This window comes from Monodelphis domestica, chromosome 4 (genome assembly GCF_027887165.1).
Source record: "Monodelphis domestica isolate mMonDom1 chromosome 4, mMonDom1.pri, whole genome shotgun sequence".
In the NCBI taxonomy this organism is placed as follows: Eukaryota; Metazoa; Chordata; class Mammalia; order Didelphimorphia; family Didelphidae; genus Monodelphis; species Monodelphis domestica.
Window position 1 is genome coordinate 355,481,215 of NC_077230.1, and position 15,149 is coordinate 355,496,363.

At 39.0% G+C, this 15,149-nt stretch overlaps 2 protein-coding genes and 1 pseudogene across 2 annotated transcripts in view; 1 reads left to right on the top strand and 2 right to left on the bottom strand.

Annotated features, from left to right (window-relative positions):
• The window catches only part of LOC100022359 (olfactory receptor 56A4-like), a 187,540-nt gene that overhangs the window by 50,484 nt on the left and 121,907 nt on the right, over window positions 1-15,149 (bottom strand). The window lies entirely within an intron of this gene.
• LOC100024476 (olfactory receptor 52L1-like) lies at window positions 258-5,131 on the bottom strand. Its single transcript, XM_056795089.1, has one exon. It carries the CDS (start codon window positions 3,628-3,630, stop codon window positions 2,581-2,583), a length of 1,050 nt encoding a protein of 349 aa, XP_056651067.1. The 5' UTR covers window positions 3,631-5,131; the 3' UTR covers window positions 258-2,580.
• Window positions 10,334-11,621, top strand: LOC100024510 (phosphatidylinositol 5-phosphate 4-kinase type-2 alpha-like; annotated as a pseudogene).

Consider the following 15,149-nt stretch of genomic DNA (forward strand, 5'->3'; position numbering starts at 1 on the left):
AATAATTATAAAAAAGAGATAGGCCATCAGTAAAAATAGAGAACACATAGGAAAGAGGGTTTGAGAGAAAATTACAAACTCACTTTTAGGTGTAGATGATATAGATAGATAGATAGATAGATAGATAGATAGATAGATAGATAGATAGATATGTATATGCATGTGCACACATAAATATGTATATATGTATATTGTGCATATATATATATACATTTATAAATACATACACACATATTTATATACATGACAAGAAGTGGAAAAGTTGATATTAGACCTCTGGACAGAGGTTAGGGATATAGATTTGGAGGTCATTTGAATAAAACTAATTAGTGAAAATCATTAAAATGACAACACCATTGAAGGTATTATAGAGAGAGAATAAGGTCAAGAAAAAAAATCTGAGTCATTAAATGGAGGGGCAGAGGATGATGAAATAGAAAAAGAGATCAAAATGAAATAATGGGTGAACCATGAGTGAAGTATCATAAAAGTCAACCAAGTGTCAAAAAAGGTGACAATAGTATAAAATACTACAGAAAGATTCAAAGAGGATGAAGATTAAGAAAAGATCTTTGAATTTGGTGATCAGGAATCCATTAACAATCCTGGAGATAACAATTTCAATAATGTGATGAGGAAGAAAACCATATTATAAAGGGCTGAGGAATGAATTGATAGTAAGAAAAGGTTTAAAATCAGAGGTGCCCCATTATTATTTCTTTCTCTTTTCTAATAACAAAAAAAGAAAAATTTATGATAAGATTTGACAGAAGGAAGAACAACTTACCAGGCATAATAACAAATGTTAATAGGGTGTTTACCCCCCAAAAAAAGAAGAGAATTGAAAAATGAGTTAAAAAGTAAGCCCACAGAGGCATCAGCGTAAAACTTTAAAGGGGGGAGGGATATTTATTTGTGTTAAATATGTTTTACCTAAATACTTATGAAGTCAACAGGCACTGTGAACAACATTGTGAGCAAACAAAAGTGAAAACAGGCCCTGGACTAAAAGATCTTACATTCTATTGGCATGATCTTTGCTATGGCTAGAGTCTAAACTACTAATATTTGTAGCAGATTCATCCATGCTTTCAGGATAGTGTCCATTGTGGCATAGGGAAATCGGCAAATCTATTGTTAGCCCCTAATGTCAACATCAACCAGTTTTCAGAACAATGCCCTCCCACAGCCCCACCATATTATCATGGAGGCAGATGATCTTAATTTATTTTGACAGTGGCTTGCTAATATCAGTTACAATGAGTACAAGACTTGAGTCGTAGTCTAGACATGGAGGTTAATGCTCTCAACTTGAGGAATATAATGTGGACATATCTGTAAAGATTTAGTTTTGTGGGCCAATTATCTTCTCAGAGATGCTGAAGTTCTTGTACAATAAGCACGTGTATCCATCTAAAGATGATGAGTAGCAATGATGGAGGGAAAGATTTTTCTCAGGACGCTGTTTTCTCTTTTCCCTTTGGAACTTCAGACACTATATTCACTGCTGTGAAATTGATTTTTCTTCCAAGTCCCAGTTGTTATCCCAAATCATCAAAATAGCTACCATAGGGTTTTCAATTAAAAAACAAAGTAAACCCATGATTTGATTCATATTGAAAGCCCACCAAAAACCAAAAATTCATAGAAAGTTAAAATGAGGCATTGGAGTACAATTTATTATGGTTCAGGAAAAAAAAGGAATTACAATCATTATTTCAAACATGGCAACAATGAAAATATTACTGGAATGAAAGATAAACAAGAAAACCAAATTACATTTAAAGGCATCATACATAATGAACAATATCGGTTTTAAGTATATATTCATCTGACTGGTATGGCATTTAAGTACTCAGGGGGAAAAATTAACTGACTTGTCAAAATGCCTAGATAATAAAATAATAATTTTGGGAAACTTCATTATGCCTCTATAATTTAAAGAAATCTAACAGAAAGATAAAGTAAGAAATTAAGAATTATATTAGAAAGTTCAAAGTGAGATGTTATGGATCTTAGTGATTTTCAATGGGAATCTAAAAAAGTATATCCTAGTTTTCAATATCAACAATACCTTACAAAAATTGATCATATTCTAAGGAAAATATACATGGGAAGGGGACCTTCTCAGCTGCTGAGGAAAGGGAACATGCTCCTTTAAGAATTTATTGTCTCCAATGATTCAAGGCTCATGCTTCAGGTCTCCATGCCACTAGGTTTAAACTTGTGAAATTGTCAGTTGATGAAAAACAGTCAAAAGGCCTGAAGTGTTGGCTTCTATGGCAAGTGTGCTGCTTGCTTCAATTGAAGTTCACCAGAGTTCCCATCAATATCAGCTGCTCTCAACTCCATTTCCCTTCTACATGGTGTCATGCTCCCACCTTGAACCATATGGTCCACTCCTATGAAACCAGACCTCAAAGGTATTCATTTTAGAAATCAGATTACCACTGCTCTTTCTCCACCAGGAAAGATCCATAAGGGCAAGCTTCCTTAGGAAGCATACTCCATCACCATCCAAGTGACATTCTAGATCATATCAGACAGGAGACTGATTAGATAGATGGAAGAAGATGGCTATCAAGTGCGCACGTTGATGTAGAAAACCCTGAGCACACGCTGTCGGATCTGTTGTGTTTTTACCCCATAGACAATGGGGTTGAGTGCTGGTGGCACCAGGAGGTAAAGAGTGGCCAGAAGGACATGTACATGGTGGGGCACATTGTGACCAAAGCGATGAGTAAGGAAAGAAAACATGCCAGGAACATAGAAAACTAGGATGACACAGATATGTGAACCACACGTTCCAAATGCTTTGAGACGGGCATCACGCCCAGGCACTCTCAGGACAGCAGAGAGAATGAGGGAATAAGATATGCCAATGGCAAACACATCAAATCCCACTACCAGCAATGCCACCACTAGCCCATAGGCACGATTCACAGTGGCATCTGAGCAGGCCAGCTTCACCACAGCCATATGCTCACAATAGGCATGGCTGATGACCACACTCTGGCAGAAAATAAGGCGGTGCAGCAAAATGGGGAAGGGTGTGAGGAGAAGCAGCCCCCGTACCAGCACCACCAATCCAATACGCCCAATGACTCCTATAGTGAGAATGGTGGTGTGGTGCAGTGGGTGGCAGATAGCCACATAGCGATCCAGAGCCATGGCCACCAGCACACCTGACTCCATAGAAGAGAATGCATGGATAAAAAACATCTGGGTGAGGCAAGTAGGGTACCATATTTCACAGGAGTGGGCCACAAGCACAGCCAGGGTCTTGGGTGCTGTGGCTGAGGCAAGAATGAGATCAATGGTGGCCAGCATGGCCAGGAACAGGTACATTGGTTGATGGAGTGATGTGTCAGACCAAATGATGAAGAGAATGGTGACATTGCCCACAAGGGCAAGAAGATACAGGCTCCCCAGAGGAAGTGCAATCCAGTGCTGACTCTCTTCTAGCCCTGGTATACCCACCAGAAAGAAGGAAAAAGTAGATAATCCCCAGCTGGAGTTTCCCAGACTTGTCATACTAGGTGTATATTTGATAGTTTGAAGATGGGAGGGAAGAGGGGGAGGAACTACATTATGACTTCCCCATTTATGAATAGATGCCATTCTGTCCATACAACTGTTTGCCACAATCTTTTTTAGAGAAAACAAATAATTGCAGGAGAAGATGAAGTCAAAAGCAAAGAAGTACTTATTGGCAGCAAAAACTAAGAGATACAAAGATGGGGAACTGAGAAAGAATAAGGTTTCATTCCATGGATATTGTTTAAAATTGTTAAAAAGAGAGAACTCAATGTCTGGGATGATGACACTGATATGGTTTTGCCTGGAAGCTGTGGCTTTGAGACCAGGGGTTGACTTACCTCTGCAGAACTATAAGATGAGGATGATCTGCTCTCCAGATCCCCAATGTACAAAGCAAGAGGAAACTGGCACAAGCTGAAATAAAACATTTTATGGTTAGATTATAAAAAGAACTTCTTCACCGTCTCCCTTCTTCAGAATTTCTTGTTCAGATTGAGATCACCTTCATCCTTCTAGGCATCCAGGTTCATAATCTTGGAGTCTGATTCTTTCTTCTCTCTCTCTCTCTTTTATATCCAATCACTTCCCTGGTCTTGTCAATTCTGCCACTTTACATCCTTCTCCTTCTCTCTATTCACACAGTCATGATCTTGATTCATGCCCTCATCCCCTCTTACCTCGATGGTTGTAAAAATGTCCAAATTGACCTACCAGGGTCTAGTCTCTCCCTTCTCCAATCAATCCTCCAAAATCTACTAACATAATCTTTCTAAATCTCAGGTCTGACCATATCATTTCCGTGCTCAAAACTTTTCCAAAGCCTAGTCATTCTAGAATAGTTTACAACTGTACCAAAAAAGCAACTAAAATATCTATACCCTGTGACACAGAGATCCCATCTCCAGGCACATACTCCAAAGGTTAAAAAGGCCTCAGACATGCCAATCAACATGAATTCATTAAATGTCAACTATTAAGTCTGCATTTGAAATATGCCTCCCATTCATAAGTCATTAAGATATTTAAGCTGCAGAATGACATAAATGTTTTAACATGGATAATGTAGGAATTTGTTTTGCTAAGACAGAGTCAGAGAGGTTTCAGCTGAATAATCTTTGGAATCAAAGATGCAAAGAATTAACAGAAAATTATTGGTAATTATAAGGTCAAGTAAGGGATTTTTATGGATGGGAAAGGCAGCACAAAAGGGGCCAGTAGATCAGAAAATTAAAAATAAAAAAGGGAATGATTGTGGAAGCAATTTGATAGAAAGAGAGAAATTGAAATCAATGGTACATATAGAGATAGTACCTTGAGTGAGTAAGACCAACTCTTCTTCAGGAACTGTAATAAAGGAAAGAATTTTCAGGGACAGTCATGATCTCGAGGGGTTGTGAGACATAAAGAAAAGGAAATGGATTCACAAGTGTATGGATTCCAATTTTAGTTATTAACACTTTAGGTAGGGAGGGTCCTTAGCCATGAGAGTAATGGGGGGTGGAAAGTCAACTCACAAATGAATAGGTTCTTTTCTTAGTAAAGTTTAGGGTAGGGTTCATAACTGTGAGAGGTAGTTTAGGAAACTTAAGCAAAAAAAAATATTTGTAATGCTCAACATATTTAGAGCATTTTTTTGTCACAGCAGAGAACTGGAAGTAAAGTATGTGCCCATAAACTAGGAATGATGAAACGAATTGTATATGAATGTAATAGAATATTACTTCATTGAAAGAAATGATGAATATGAAAAATACAAAGAAGCATGAAAAGCTTCATATGAACTGATGCAAAATAAAATGCAAATAACCACAAAAACAATATGCAATTACCACAACAAAGAAAATGGAAAAGATAACAACAAACCTGAATGTCATGTAATTAAAAATGAACAATGTTGGCCTTGAAGAATAGTTATTTAAGTTCATTTATTTCTTATTTGCACAAGATGAGAAATTATGGACTCAAAAAACATCCACGTGTTAGATTCCATTGATATATTAGTTTCATTAAACTATCTTCACCTTTTCTTTCTTATTCTTTGTTTATAGGAAGTAGGAATATACTTGGAAATAAAAGTGATATAAAATTAAAAGATGTTAATAATTTTAAACTCTCAGTGGCTCACTTTCCCCTTAAGGATAAAGTATAAACACCTCTCCCTGACAGTTAAGGATCTCCACATCTTGTCTCCAACATGCATTTCCAGGTTGATTTATTTCATAGCATTCCTCTTCACACAATCTTTCTGACAAAGGAGACTATTGTTTCTCAAATTTGACATTCTATATGTTTCTTCCATCTGTTTGCAAAAGCCTGGAATTAACTCCCTTCTCCTCTTCCCTTCTCAGTATTCTTACTTTCTTGGAAACACAGAAAAGATACCACTTCTTCTTTGAGCCCTCTATTATTTCAGTCCTTCTCCCCATCCTGCCCAACTGTTCATGTTCTCAAAATCATCAAATTACTTTGTATTTGCTTATCTGTGCTCATATTAACTTACTTCTGGTCCCAAACTACTGCCACATCTCCCTTCCACAAGAGAATGTAGCACACATATTGCTGTAGAAAATATTTTGGCTTCAAAGACAACCTGTTTGCTTTATTTCACAGCTGAGACCACAAGAATTGACTAGAAGCCAGAAATCAACCATGCCATTCATTGTAATTCAGTTTAGTAAAAATTTAAATGCCTACTATGTTTCAGGCCCTGGGCTAGGGGGAGTAGATTCAAACTCCAAAGTGAAGCAGATCTTGACTTCAAGCAATTTATACCCTGTGCAGCCTAGAAGAAACCTGTAGGAAGATGAATTAATACAAAATATGTGCTAATCTAAGAAAATGATTTGAGGACATTATTAACATCTAGAAGGATCAGAAAAAAAAATCTCATAGAGAAGGTAGCACATGATCTGAAGCTTGAAGGAAGTTAGGGTCTCTGTGAGGCATATACAAAGGGATTTCATCCCAGGTACGGGGAATGACCTGTATAAAGTCATGGAAATGAGAGGTGGGATGTTGTCTATAAGGGACTACTGGAGATTATTTTGACTAGAATGGAAAGTGAATAAAGAGGAGTAACTTGAAAGTACTAGAAAGATAGGTCAATGGGGTAGCAAGGTAACATAGTAGATAAAGCACCAGACCTAGAATTGGGAGGGCCTGGGTTCAAATCTACCTTCACACACTTCCTAGCTATGTGCTTAGACCTTGCCCTTCTATCTTAAAGTTGTTACTGAGATAGAAAATAGGGGATTTTTTAAAGAAAGGTGTTATATTGTAGAACTCTGGTTTTAAAGACAAAGCTGAGAATTTTTCATGTTATACTGAAGGGAATAGGAAGTTATTGGAAATTTTTGAGTAGGGGTAAGGCAAGGCCAGGTCTGTGCTTTACAAATATCAATTTGTAAAGATGGATTAGTGAGAAAAGACATTGGAAACCTAAGGACCAACTGAGAGGCTAGTGCAATAGTCCAAGCAAGAAGTCATGAAGATCTTAAATAGAGGTTATGGACATGGAAAAAGAATTGAGTGTCTGATAGACATTGTATAGGTACAATCAATAATATTGTGTGACTTGTTGAATATAGCAGAGAGGAGGAAGGAAAAGGAGACTTTGATCATTATTTTAAAGTTCTGAGCCTAGATGACTGGAAAAATATTGACAGAAAGAGGGAATTTTAGAAAAAGGATGGAAGAAGGGATGTCATAAAAAAATAGAGAGTAACAGAATTGTAAGGGAGGAAGGGGAGGAAGGAGGGGGGAGAGAGAGATAGGAAGGCAAAATGAATAGACAAACTAGGGGAGAGAGGTAAGCTGCTATAGACATCATGAGGAAACTCCAAAAGAATAGGAATGAAAGACACACTGCTTTCCCTCCTGATCCTCTTTCCTGAAACTATCCAAATGCCTAAGCAAGTCTCCTTTGCCTAAAATCTTGAATTTAGCCCTTCCCTGAATCATCATCCAGATTATCATATTTAGAGTGCTGGAAACCATTCTGCCCTGAGGTGAACTGGACACAAAATACATGGGTCAGCTAATTTCAGGGATTCATGAGAGTCACAGAGTCTAGGTGTCACAAGGAGAGGAGAGAAGGGGTGAGAGGGAGAAGGATAAGGATGAGATAGGATGAGAGAAGAGAGAGGAAAAAGAGAGAAGAGGAAGGAGGGGGAAAGAGGAAAGAGGGAAGAGGGAGGAGAGAGGAGAGAGAAGAGACAAAGCTCTAATATTCTATGCTGCTTGTTTACAGGACCTATTTATTAGTTGCAGAAACCATGCAGTCAAACTCTAGGGAAATTTCAGTATCACAAGGATGAAAAAAGAAGAAATTCCTCAATTTATAGAAGCTGTTCATTAATCAATCAACTTTTGGCATCTGTACTGGTCTCCCTTGGCTCTCAGCCCTAGGTTCATTACATCCTTTAACTCCTGTCCAGGTTCCATGACACAACTTAGCCGCTGGTCAGGCACCATGACATCCTTCATCTCCCAGAATGAGGGTGGGATACTAGTAGAATCTCTCTAGCTCAGAGGTGAAAATAATGATTCCTCTCCATAGGAGTAGAAGGGTATAGTTTTCAGCAGACTCAGTTTGGATCAGAATACCTGAGTGTTACTTTAGCCCCACTCCTACCCTCTTCGTCTTCTTAAATAAGATGATTAAGTATAACATTCCATTTTTATGCCTTTTCCTGCAGAGATGACCCTCCTGTGTTCCTGCTTGCTCCCTCTATTTCTAAGCCAGGGTCAGTTCAAGAAGGAAAAGTGAGGCATGGAACCATGTTACATGGGGTGATGCTATGATGGAGATAAAGGGGAACAGTAAAGGAAGAGAGGAGTAGAAGATCCAGAAGATGAAGAGCTAGAAGAGATGTTGGAATTCTCATTTTCCATTCCTTCTTTCACAGAGTAAGAAATAGAAACACACCAACATTAAGCCACATACCTGGTAAATAGCCAAGTCAAATTACTAAGGCATGTGGAGATAGGTTCATAAAGTGGGTATCTCTTCCCATAGCCTGTGTTTCTGTGGAGTCCCATATTTAGCATTTTTCCCAACAGTCATATTTTGGTTGGGTTAGATCATAGATTCATAAAGACAAAGAATGTTAGGGATAGAATGGGTATTAGAGATTGACTAACTGAATCTCATAATTTTGTAGAAGAAGAAACTGAAGCCTAGAGAGGTTAAATGAGTTTTCCCAAAATCCTGTAATGAAATATGTTGCACATTTGTGTACATATAAATGACCAGTGGAAGAATGAATTCTGTCAGTTCCATGCGAGACCTTCCAACTTTCAACACTGGACAGTGGGCAAGGTAATGCTACTGCTGGACATATATGTCAAAGTAGATAGGAGGGTCCTGAAGAAAAGTTATTGACCAACAGACACATGGAAGGAGACAGAAAATGGATGGGTGGGAGGGGAGAGGCTATAACTGAACAACCCTTAACGGAGCCCAAACTGTAAAGAGTCACAAGCTCTTTTTCTGAATGGAAAGGAAAATAAGAATTTTAAAATATAACCCCACTATCACTCAACCCCCTTCATCAAAATCTGGATTTCACTGCATCTCATACTTACTATAGAGAGAACATCTGTACTGGGAATACAATGTAATGAAACATACAGTCAAGTCTGGAAAGCACTAACAGCCACAGGCAACAAAGGTTATTAATCCTGTATCTGAATCCCTGGAGAACCAGTCTGGAGGCTACCATGCCCCTAAAGGAACTGAGGTTGTCTCATGGTAAAGACAGAAATCCCTGTAGCTGAGGTCTTTTCACTACTACCACCACACCCAAGAGATGTTTGTATATAAAAGTTTCTGTAACTCCACCCTCTTGCTCTCTTCTCTTGTGACTGGGGCTGAGTTAGCTCCCTTTTTACTCTACCTTTTTATTTTAGTGATTATTAATAAATCTTATAAAATACAAAATTTGCAGTTATTGTATATTAATTTTAATCTTCATAGGAGTCAGAAAAACTTGAGTTCAAATCTTGCCTTACACACTTAATAACCATGAGACCTTGGGTAAATCACATAATCTTCCTAGATCCCATTTTCCTCATCTGTAAAATGAAAGGGGTAGACTAGATGACCTCTGAGGTCAGCTATAGTTAGGTGGCTCTGTGGACAGAGCTCTGAGCCTGGAGTCAGGAAAACCTGAGTTCAAATCCAGATTCAGACATTAACCAGCTATGTGACTTTGGGCAAGTCTCTTAATCCTCTTTGCCTCACTTTCCTTATCCTTGTTGAAGATGGAAATGGCAATCCATTCCACTATTTTTGCCAAGAAAACCCCAAATGGGGTCATAAAGAGTCAGGTACAACTGGACAATAGCTATAACTAAAGCCCGATAGGAGAATGGAAGAATGGACAGAAAAGATCTGTGATGCTCCCTCATAGGATATTGACTTAATACCTTCATTTCCACTGAGTGTACTTGTGGAAGAATGAATGGAAGATTTGTGGGAAAGAGGAAATGTTGTATTGTTTTATGACTTCTATGATATTTCTATAAATGCCTTTGCTTTAAAATAAGAATGCCTCGAGTCCTACTCGGCGGCAGCTGAAGAGCCCGGTCCGCGCCGGCGGCTGGAGCGGGAGCCGGCGGAGGCCGGGGCCGTGGTGGCAGGGCGCGGGGCCATGGTGGCAGGGCGCGGAGCCGGCATGCGGCCGCGGCTCCCGGCCGGCAGCGTGTGAGCGAGGGCGGCTCCCCGGCCTCGGCAGCGGTGGTAGCAGCGGCGGCACTGGTACTGGAGGGGACTGAGGCGGCAGCGACAGCCATGGCGACCCCCAGCAACCTGGTGTCCTCGGTCATGGAGAGCAAGACCAAGACGAAGAAGAAGCACTTCGTCGCGCAGCAAGTGAAGCTGTTCCGAGCCAGCGACCAGCTGCTCAGCGTCCTCATGTAGGGGGTGAACCACTCGATCAATGAACTGAGCCACGTCCAAATCCCTGTGATGCTGATGCCGGATGACTTCAAAGAATATTCCAAGATCAAGGTGGACAATCACCTCTTTAACAAAGAAAACATGCCGAGTCATTTCAAGTTTAAGGAGTACTGCCCCATGGTTTTCCACAACCTGCGAGAAAGGTTGGAATTGACGATCAGGATTTTCAGAATTCCTTGACCAGAAGTGCACCACTTCGGAACGACTCCCAGGCACTCAGTGGAGCATGATTTCATACTTCCTATGACAAAAGATACATCATCAAAACAATTACAAGTGAAGATGTGGCTGAAATGCATAACATTCTCAAGAAGTACCACCTGTACATTGTGGAGTGTCACAGAGTCACCCTTCTTCCTCAGTTTTTGGGCATGTACCAGCTTAATGTGGATGGAGTGGAAATCTATGTGATCATTACAAGAAATGTGTTCAGCCACCGCTTATCCGTCTATAGGAAATACGACTTAAAGGGGTCCACTGTGGCCAGAGAAGCTAGCGACAAGGAAAAGTTTCTTGCCCAGCTCAAGCTCATGGACTATAGCTTGCTGGTTGGAATCCATGATGTTGAGAGAGCAGAGCAGGAAGAGGTTGAGTGTGAAGAAAACGATGGTGAGGAGGAAGGGGAAAGCAATGGAACTCACCCTATTGGAACTCCTCCAGACAGTCCAGGAAATACACTCAACAGCTCACCACCTTTGGCTCCTGGGGAATTTGATCCAAACATTGATGTCTATGGAATAAAATGCCATGAAAATGCACCTAGGAAAGAGGTATATTTTATGGCCATTATTGACATTCTTACTCATTATGATGCAAAAAAAGAAAGCTGCCCATGCCACAAAAACTGTTAAACATGGTGCTGGTGCAGAGATCTCGACAGTGAACCCTGAACAGTATTCAAAGCGTTTCTTGGACTTTATTGGCCACATTTTGACGTAACCTCCCAGGTGGCCCTGGGGATAGACAGACATGAGATGTGGGAACACAGCAGAGCTGGCTTCAGTTAAGGAAAAAAATGGAAATGGAACTCCGTGACATGCTCCTCTTGCAGAAAAGCAAGCCTCCTCAAGTTTCCCTCCTCAGGCCACGCCACGCCGATGGACTTGGGGGCAACTTGCTCTAACAGCTACCTGATACTTCCCAGCATAGCTATAGCTACTTCTGACTTTTTGTGTGTGTGTGCATTAAAAAAATTAAAACATAATTAATTAATTAAAAGAGATTAGCTTAACTCAGAGCCAGTTGCTGTGGTGACTCTCTGACACAGCTAGCCATGGTGGAGTGAATGAATGAATGAATGAAGAAGTGGGGAGGGGAGATTCCGTGCATGTCCTACCAGCCGTGTTGGCGTCAAACTGTAAATTGTGGATCAGTTTATTTTTTGAGTTGAAAGACATGACAGTATTCATAATAACAATGATGATAATAATAATGGTGATGATGATGATTTAAAAAAAAAAAACTTACTGCGAATGTTACACTTGTACTCCGCAGGCTGGCACTCCTTAATAACTGTAACATTAACCCCTTGGCACCAGGCAGGCGCGAGCAGCCCTTGTCTTTCCCTTTGCACTGTTTTGCCTCAAGTACATCGTGTCAGAACTTCCAGCGCCAAGGAGTTACTTTCTGTCTTCTAACAGGAGGCTGATGCCATAGTTGCTCTGTCAGTTACATTTTCACCTCAGTAAATTATGTCAAGGAAAAATGCTTATTCTCTTTTATTGCCTGGAGCTTCTCCGTTGTTACACTCTTCTATTGCAACATAGGAATTAATGCTACATGGAAAAAAATAGCTTGGGGTGGGGGAGGGGGCTGCATAGTTTTGGGCAACAGTATCTACATCTTCCAACTTGAGGAGATGAGCAAAGTACTAGAAATCTCAATTCTCCTGCTCTAGAAGGAAAAAAACCGAAATTTTAAAATGCTTCTGTTTTTAACCACTGTTTAAGCAGTGCCGTTTTATTATAAATTATCCCTCTAATGGAAACCTTCAATTTTACTGTTTACATTATTAGGAAAACAGGGATACTTTTGAATCTAAAATTTTATGTACAGTATGTGATTTTTTGAAGTTTACATGTAAAGTTATTTTGCAGCCTAGATGAAACAATGCTTTGCATTTCTTGAGGTGTATCATACGGTGATGTACCAGAACAGATGCTTTCTTCCAAAGTCCATGGTAGAGAAGTCTTTTACAATAAACTAAAAAAGGCCATTCTGTTTTTGTTTCCTCCAAATGTTCTTTTATCAACTGAATGATTTTTTTTCAAATGTTTACCCCAAATCTGGTTGTATAAATGCATTGCCTAAAACTGTGCTGATTGCATTTAATCATGCTCAAACATTTTTCAACATTGATCATGTTTCTACCAGCTCCTCTACATCTTCTGAAAGGCGCCAAGCCAAAAAGAATTAGGTTTGCTTGGAGTATGTTATTAACTCATACACTGTGCTGAAGCTGTGCCTTTAAAATTCTTTGTTTAAGTCATGAGATGATTTGGGGGGGGGGGTAAGCATTGTGGGGAGGATCACACCCTCCACCGATTACTTAGAAGGAAAACAAACCCCAGGCTGGCAGGATGCCTCTTCCAGTAATGTTAACATCAGAGCTGTTCAGACTACAACTGGGCACGGTGTATGTAGTGTTTACTTCAGTGCAATGTTGAAAGAGCCGAAATCACAGTATCTCCAGAAGCCAGAGGCAGTGGCATCCCCATCCCAGCGTACTTACTGATTGTTACCTAGTTTTCTTACCCTCTCTGGAGGAAGTTAACCCCACTGTAATATAACTGTACAAATCTGTATTTTATGTATTTAAATGAATGGATACTGTGATTAAGATCCTTATTCTGGATCAGACCCATTTAATTTTTTTCAACCTGCTGTGGTTTTCCATGGTAGGAGACTGCAAAGAGAGACCCTGAAGTTTAGACGAGGTACCCAGACATCATTTGAATAGCTTTTCTTCATTGTGGCCAATATGTTTATGCTTTTTAGAAGTTTACAAAAATGCTTCTTTCTTTCTTTCTTTCTTTCTTTTTTTGGTCTATAACAGTCTTTGTCCTTCATTGCTATCAACAAAATGTTTATATGGACAGGGTAAGGAAGTGCACATTATATCACTCCAGACAAGAGCAAGGCTTTATACAATAAAGCACTTTGATGACTCACAAAAACAAAATAAAAAAAAATAAGAATGCCTCTGGCTGTCTGTTAAAACAAACCCATTATCTGAGGCTAGTGAACTATGCTTTAAAGAGTATTCTGACCTACAAAGTGCTGTATAAAAACTCTGGGATAATTTTCTTATAGTTCATGGATGAAGAGGGTGTCTGGGTGCCACAATAAGTTCCTATTTAATAATTCACTTTTTAATGTGTTCATAGAATGGAATAATGCATCATGTCTGTGTATTAAACACTTCAGAAAATTTTAATGCTTCCTTTCTATGACTAGAATCATTCATTTGACTACAACGTCCTGGAATTCCCTCTGAATTGACTAAAAAAGCTTCAGAAACAACAGAAAGATATCAAGTTCTAGACACTAAATTCACAAAAACTGTCTTATAAACAGTATTTGTGAAAAATGATATAATATCAGGGAATCTCATCAGTGATACCAGAAGTAGAAGTCATTAAGAAATTCTTCAAATTAAAATAAAGTTTTCAGGTTAAATCAATGTATATCTTGATGTCCAGTGACTAGAATGCACATATGGGCATAGGAGAGGATAATAAACAATATGGTGGGAACTATGGTTAAGGAGAAATAAGCATTATAAATCAAAGAAATGTACATAGTATGTAATTATAAATCTGTTACCCTAAAAACTACATTTCCCAGGAGCCCACTGCCTTCCTATCATTACGTACTTCCAGTAGACAGAGGGATAAATTGAGTGGGATTCCTGGTCCTGCTTTCTTTGCTTCCTGGGTCAAGACTGTGGTGGTAAGTGAGGATTTTGAATAGGTTGATTAGCCATGGGCACATTGGTTTTATTTTGTTACCTTTTTATTCCTTTATTTCTAATGATCAATAATAAATCTCTTCAAATATAATATTAAAAATTATTGAGAATAATTTTAGTTTTTACAATAGAAATTTCACATCTATTCATTAATTATACCTTCTTCAAGAAAGTTATTCAGAGATGTTATGCATGGCAAACATCAAACAAATGAAATTCATGTTTTAATGTTCCTCTATTTTATTCATCCCTTTCTTATCATTCAGAAGATCAACACCACAGCAGAGGCCATCAACGCCTCTCATCTGAACTATAACAATAGTCTCTAAGGCAACAAGCATTTATTAACCATCTACTCTGTATCAGATACTATGCTATGTGCTAGATATACAAAAAGAAGCCAAAGACAGTCCCTACCCTCTGGGAGCTCACAGTCTAGTGGGGAAGGCAACAAACAAGCAAATATATACAAACAATCTATATATGAGATAAATAGGAAATAATTAGGAAGGCACTAGAACTAAGAGAGGTTTGAAAAGGCTTCCTATAAAAGGAATTTTCATTAGGACTTTAAGTCAGAAAAGCCAGAAGGTGGAGATGAAGAAGAAAAGCATTACAGCATATGGTAGAGAAATGCCTAGTGCTGAGAGAATCACAGTACTGGGAATCACATTTTAG

Excerpts from the sequence above, each read along its gene's own strand:
- LOC100024476 (XM_056795089.1), bottom strand. The coding sequence starts at position 3,630 with ATGGACAGAATGGCATCTATTCATAAATGGGGAAGTCATAATGTAGTT.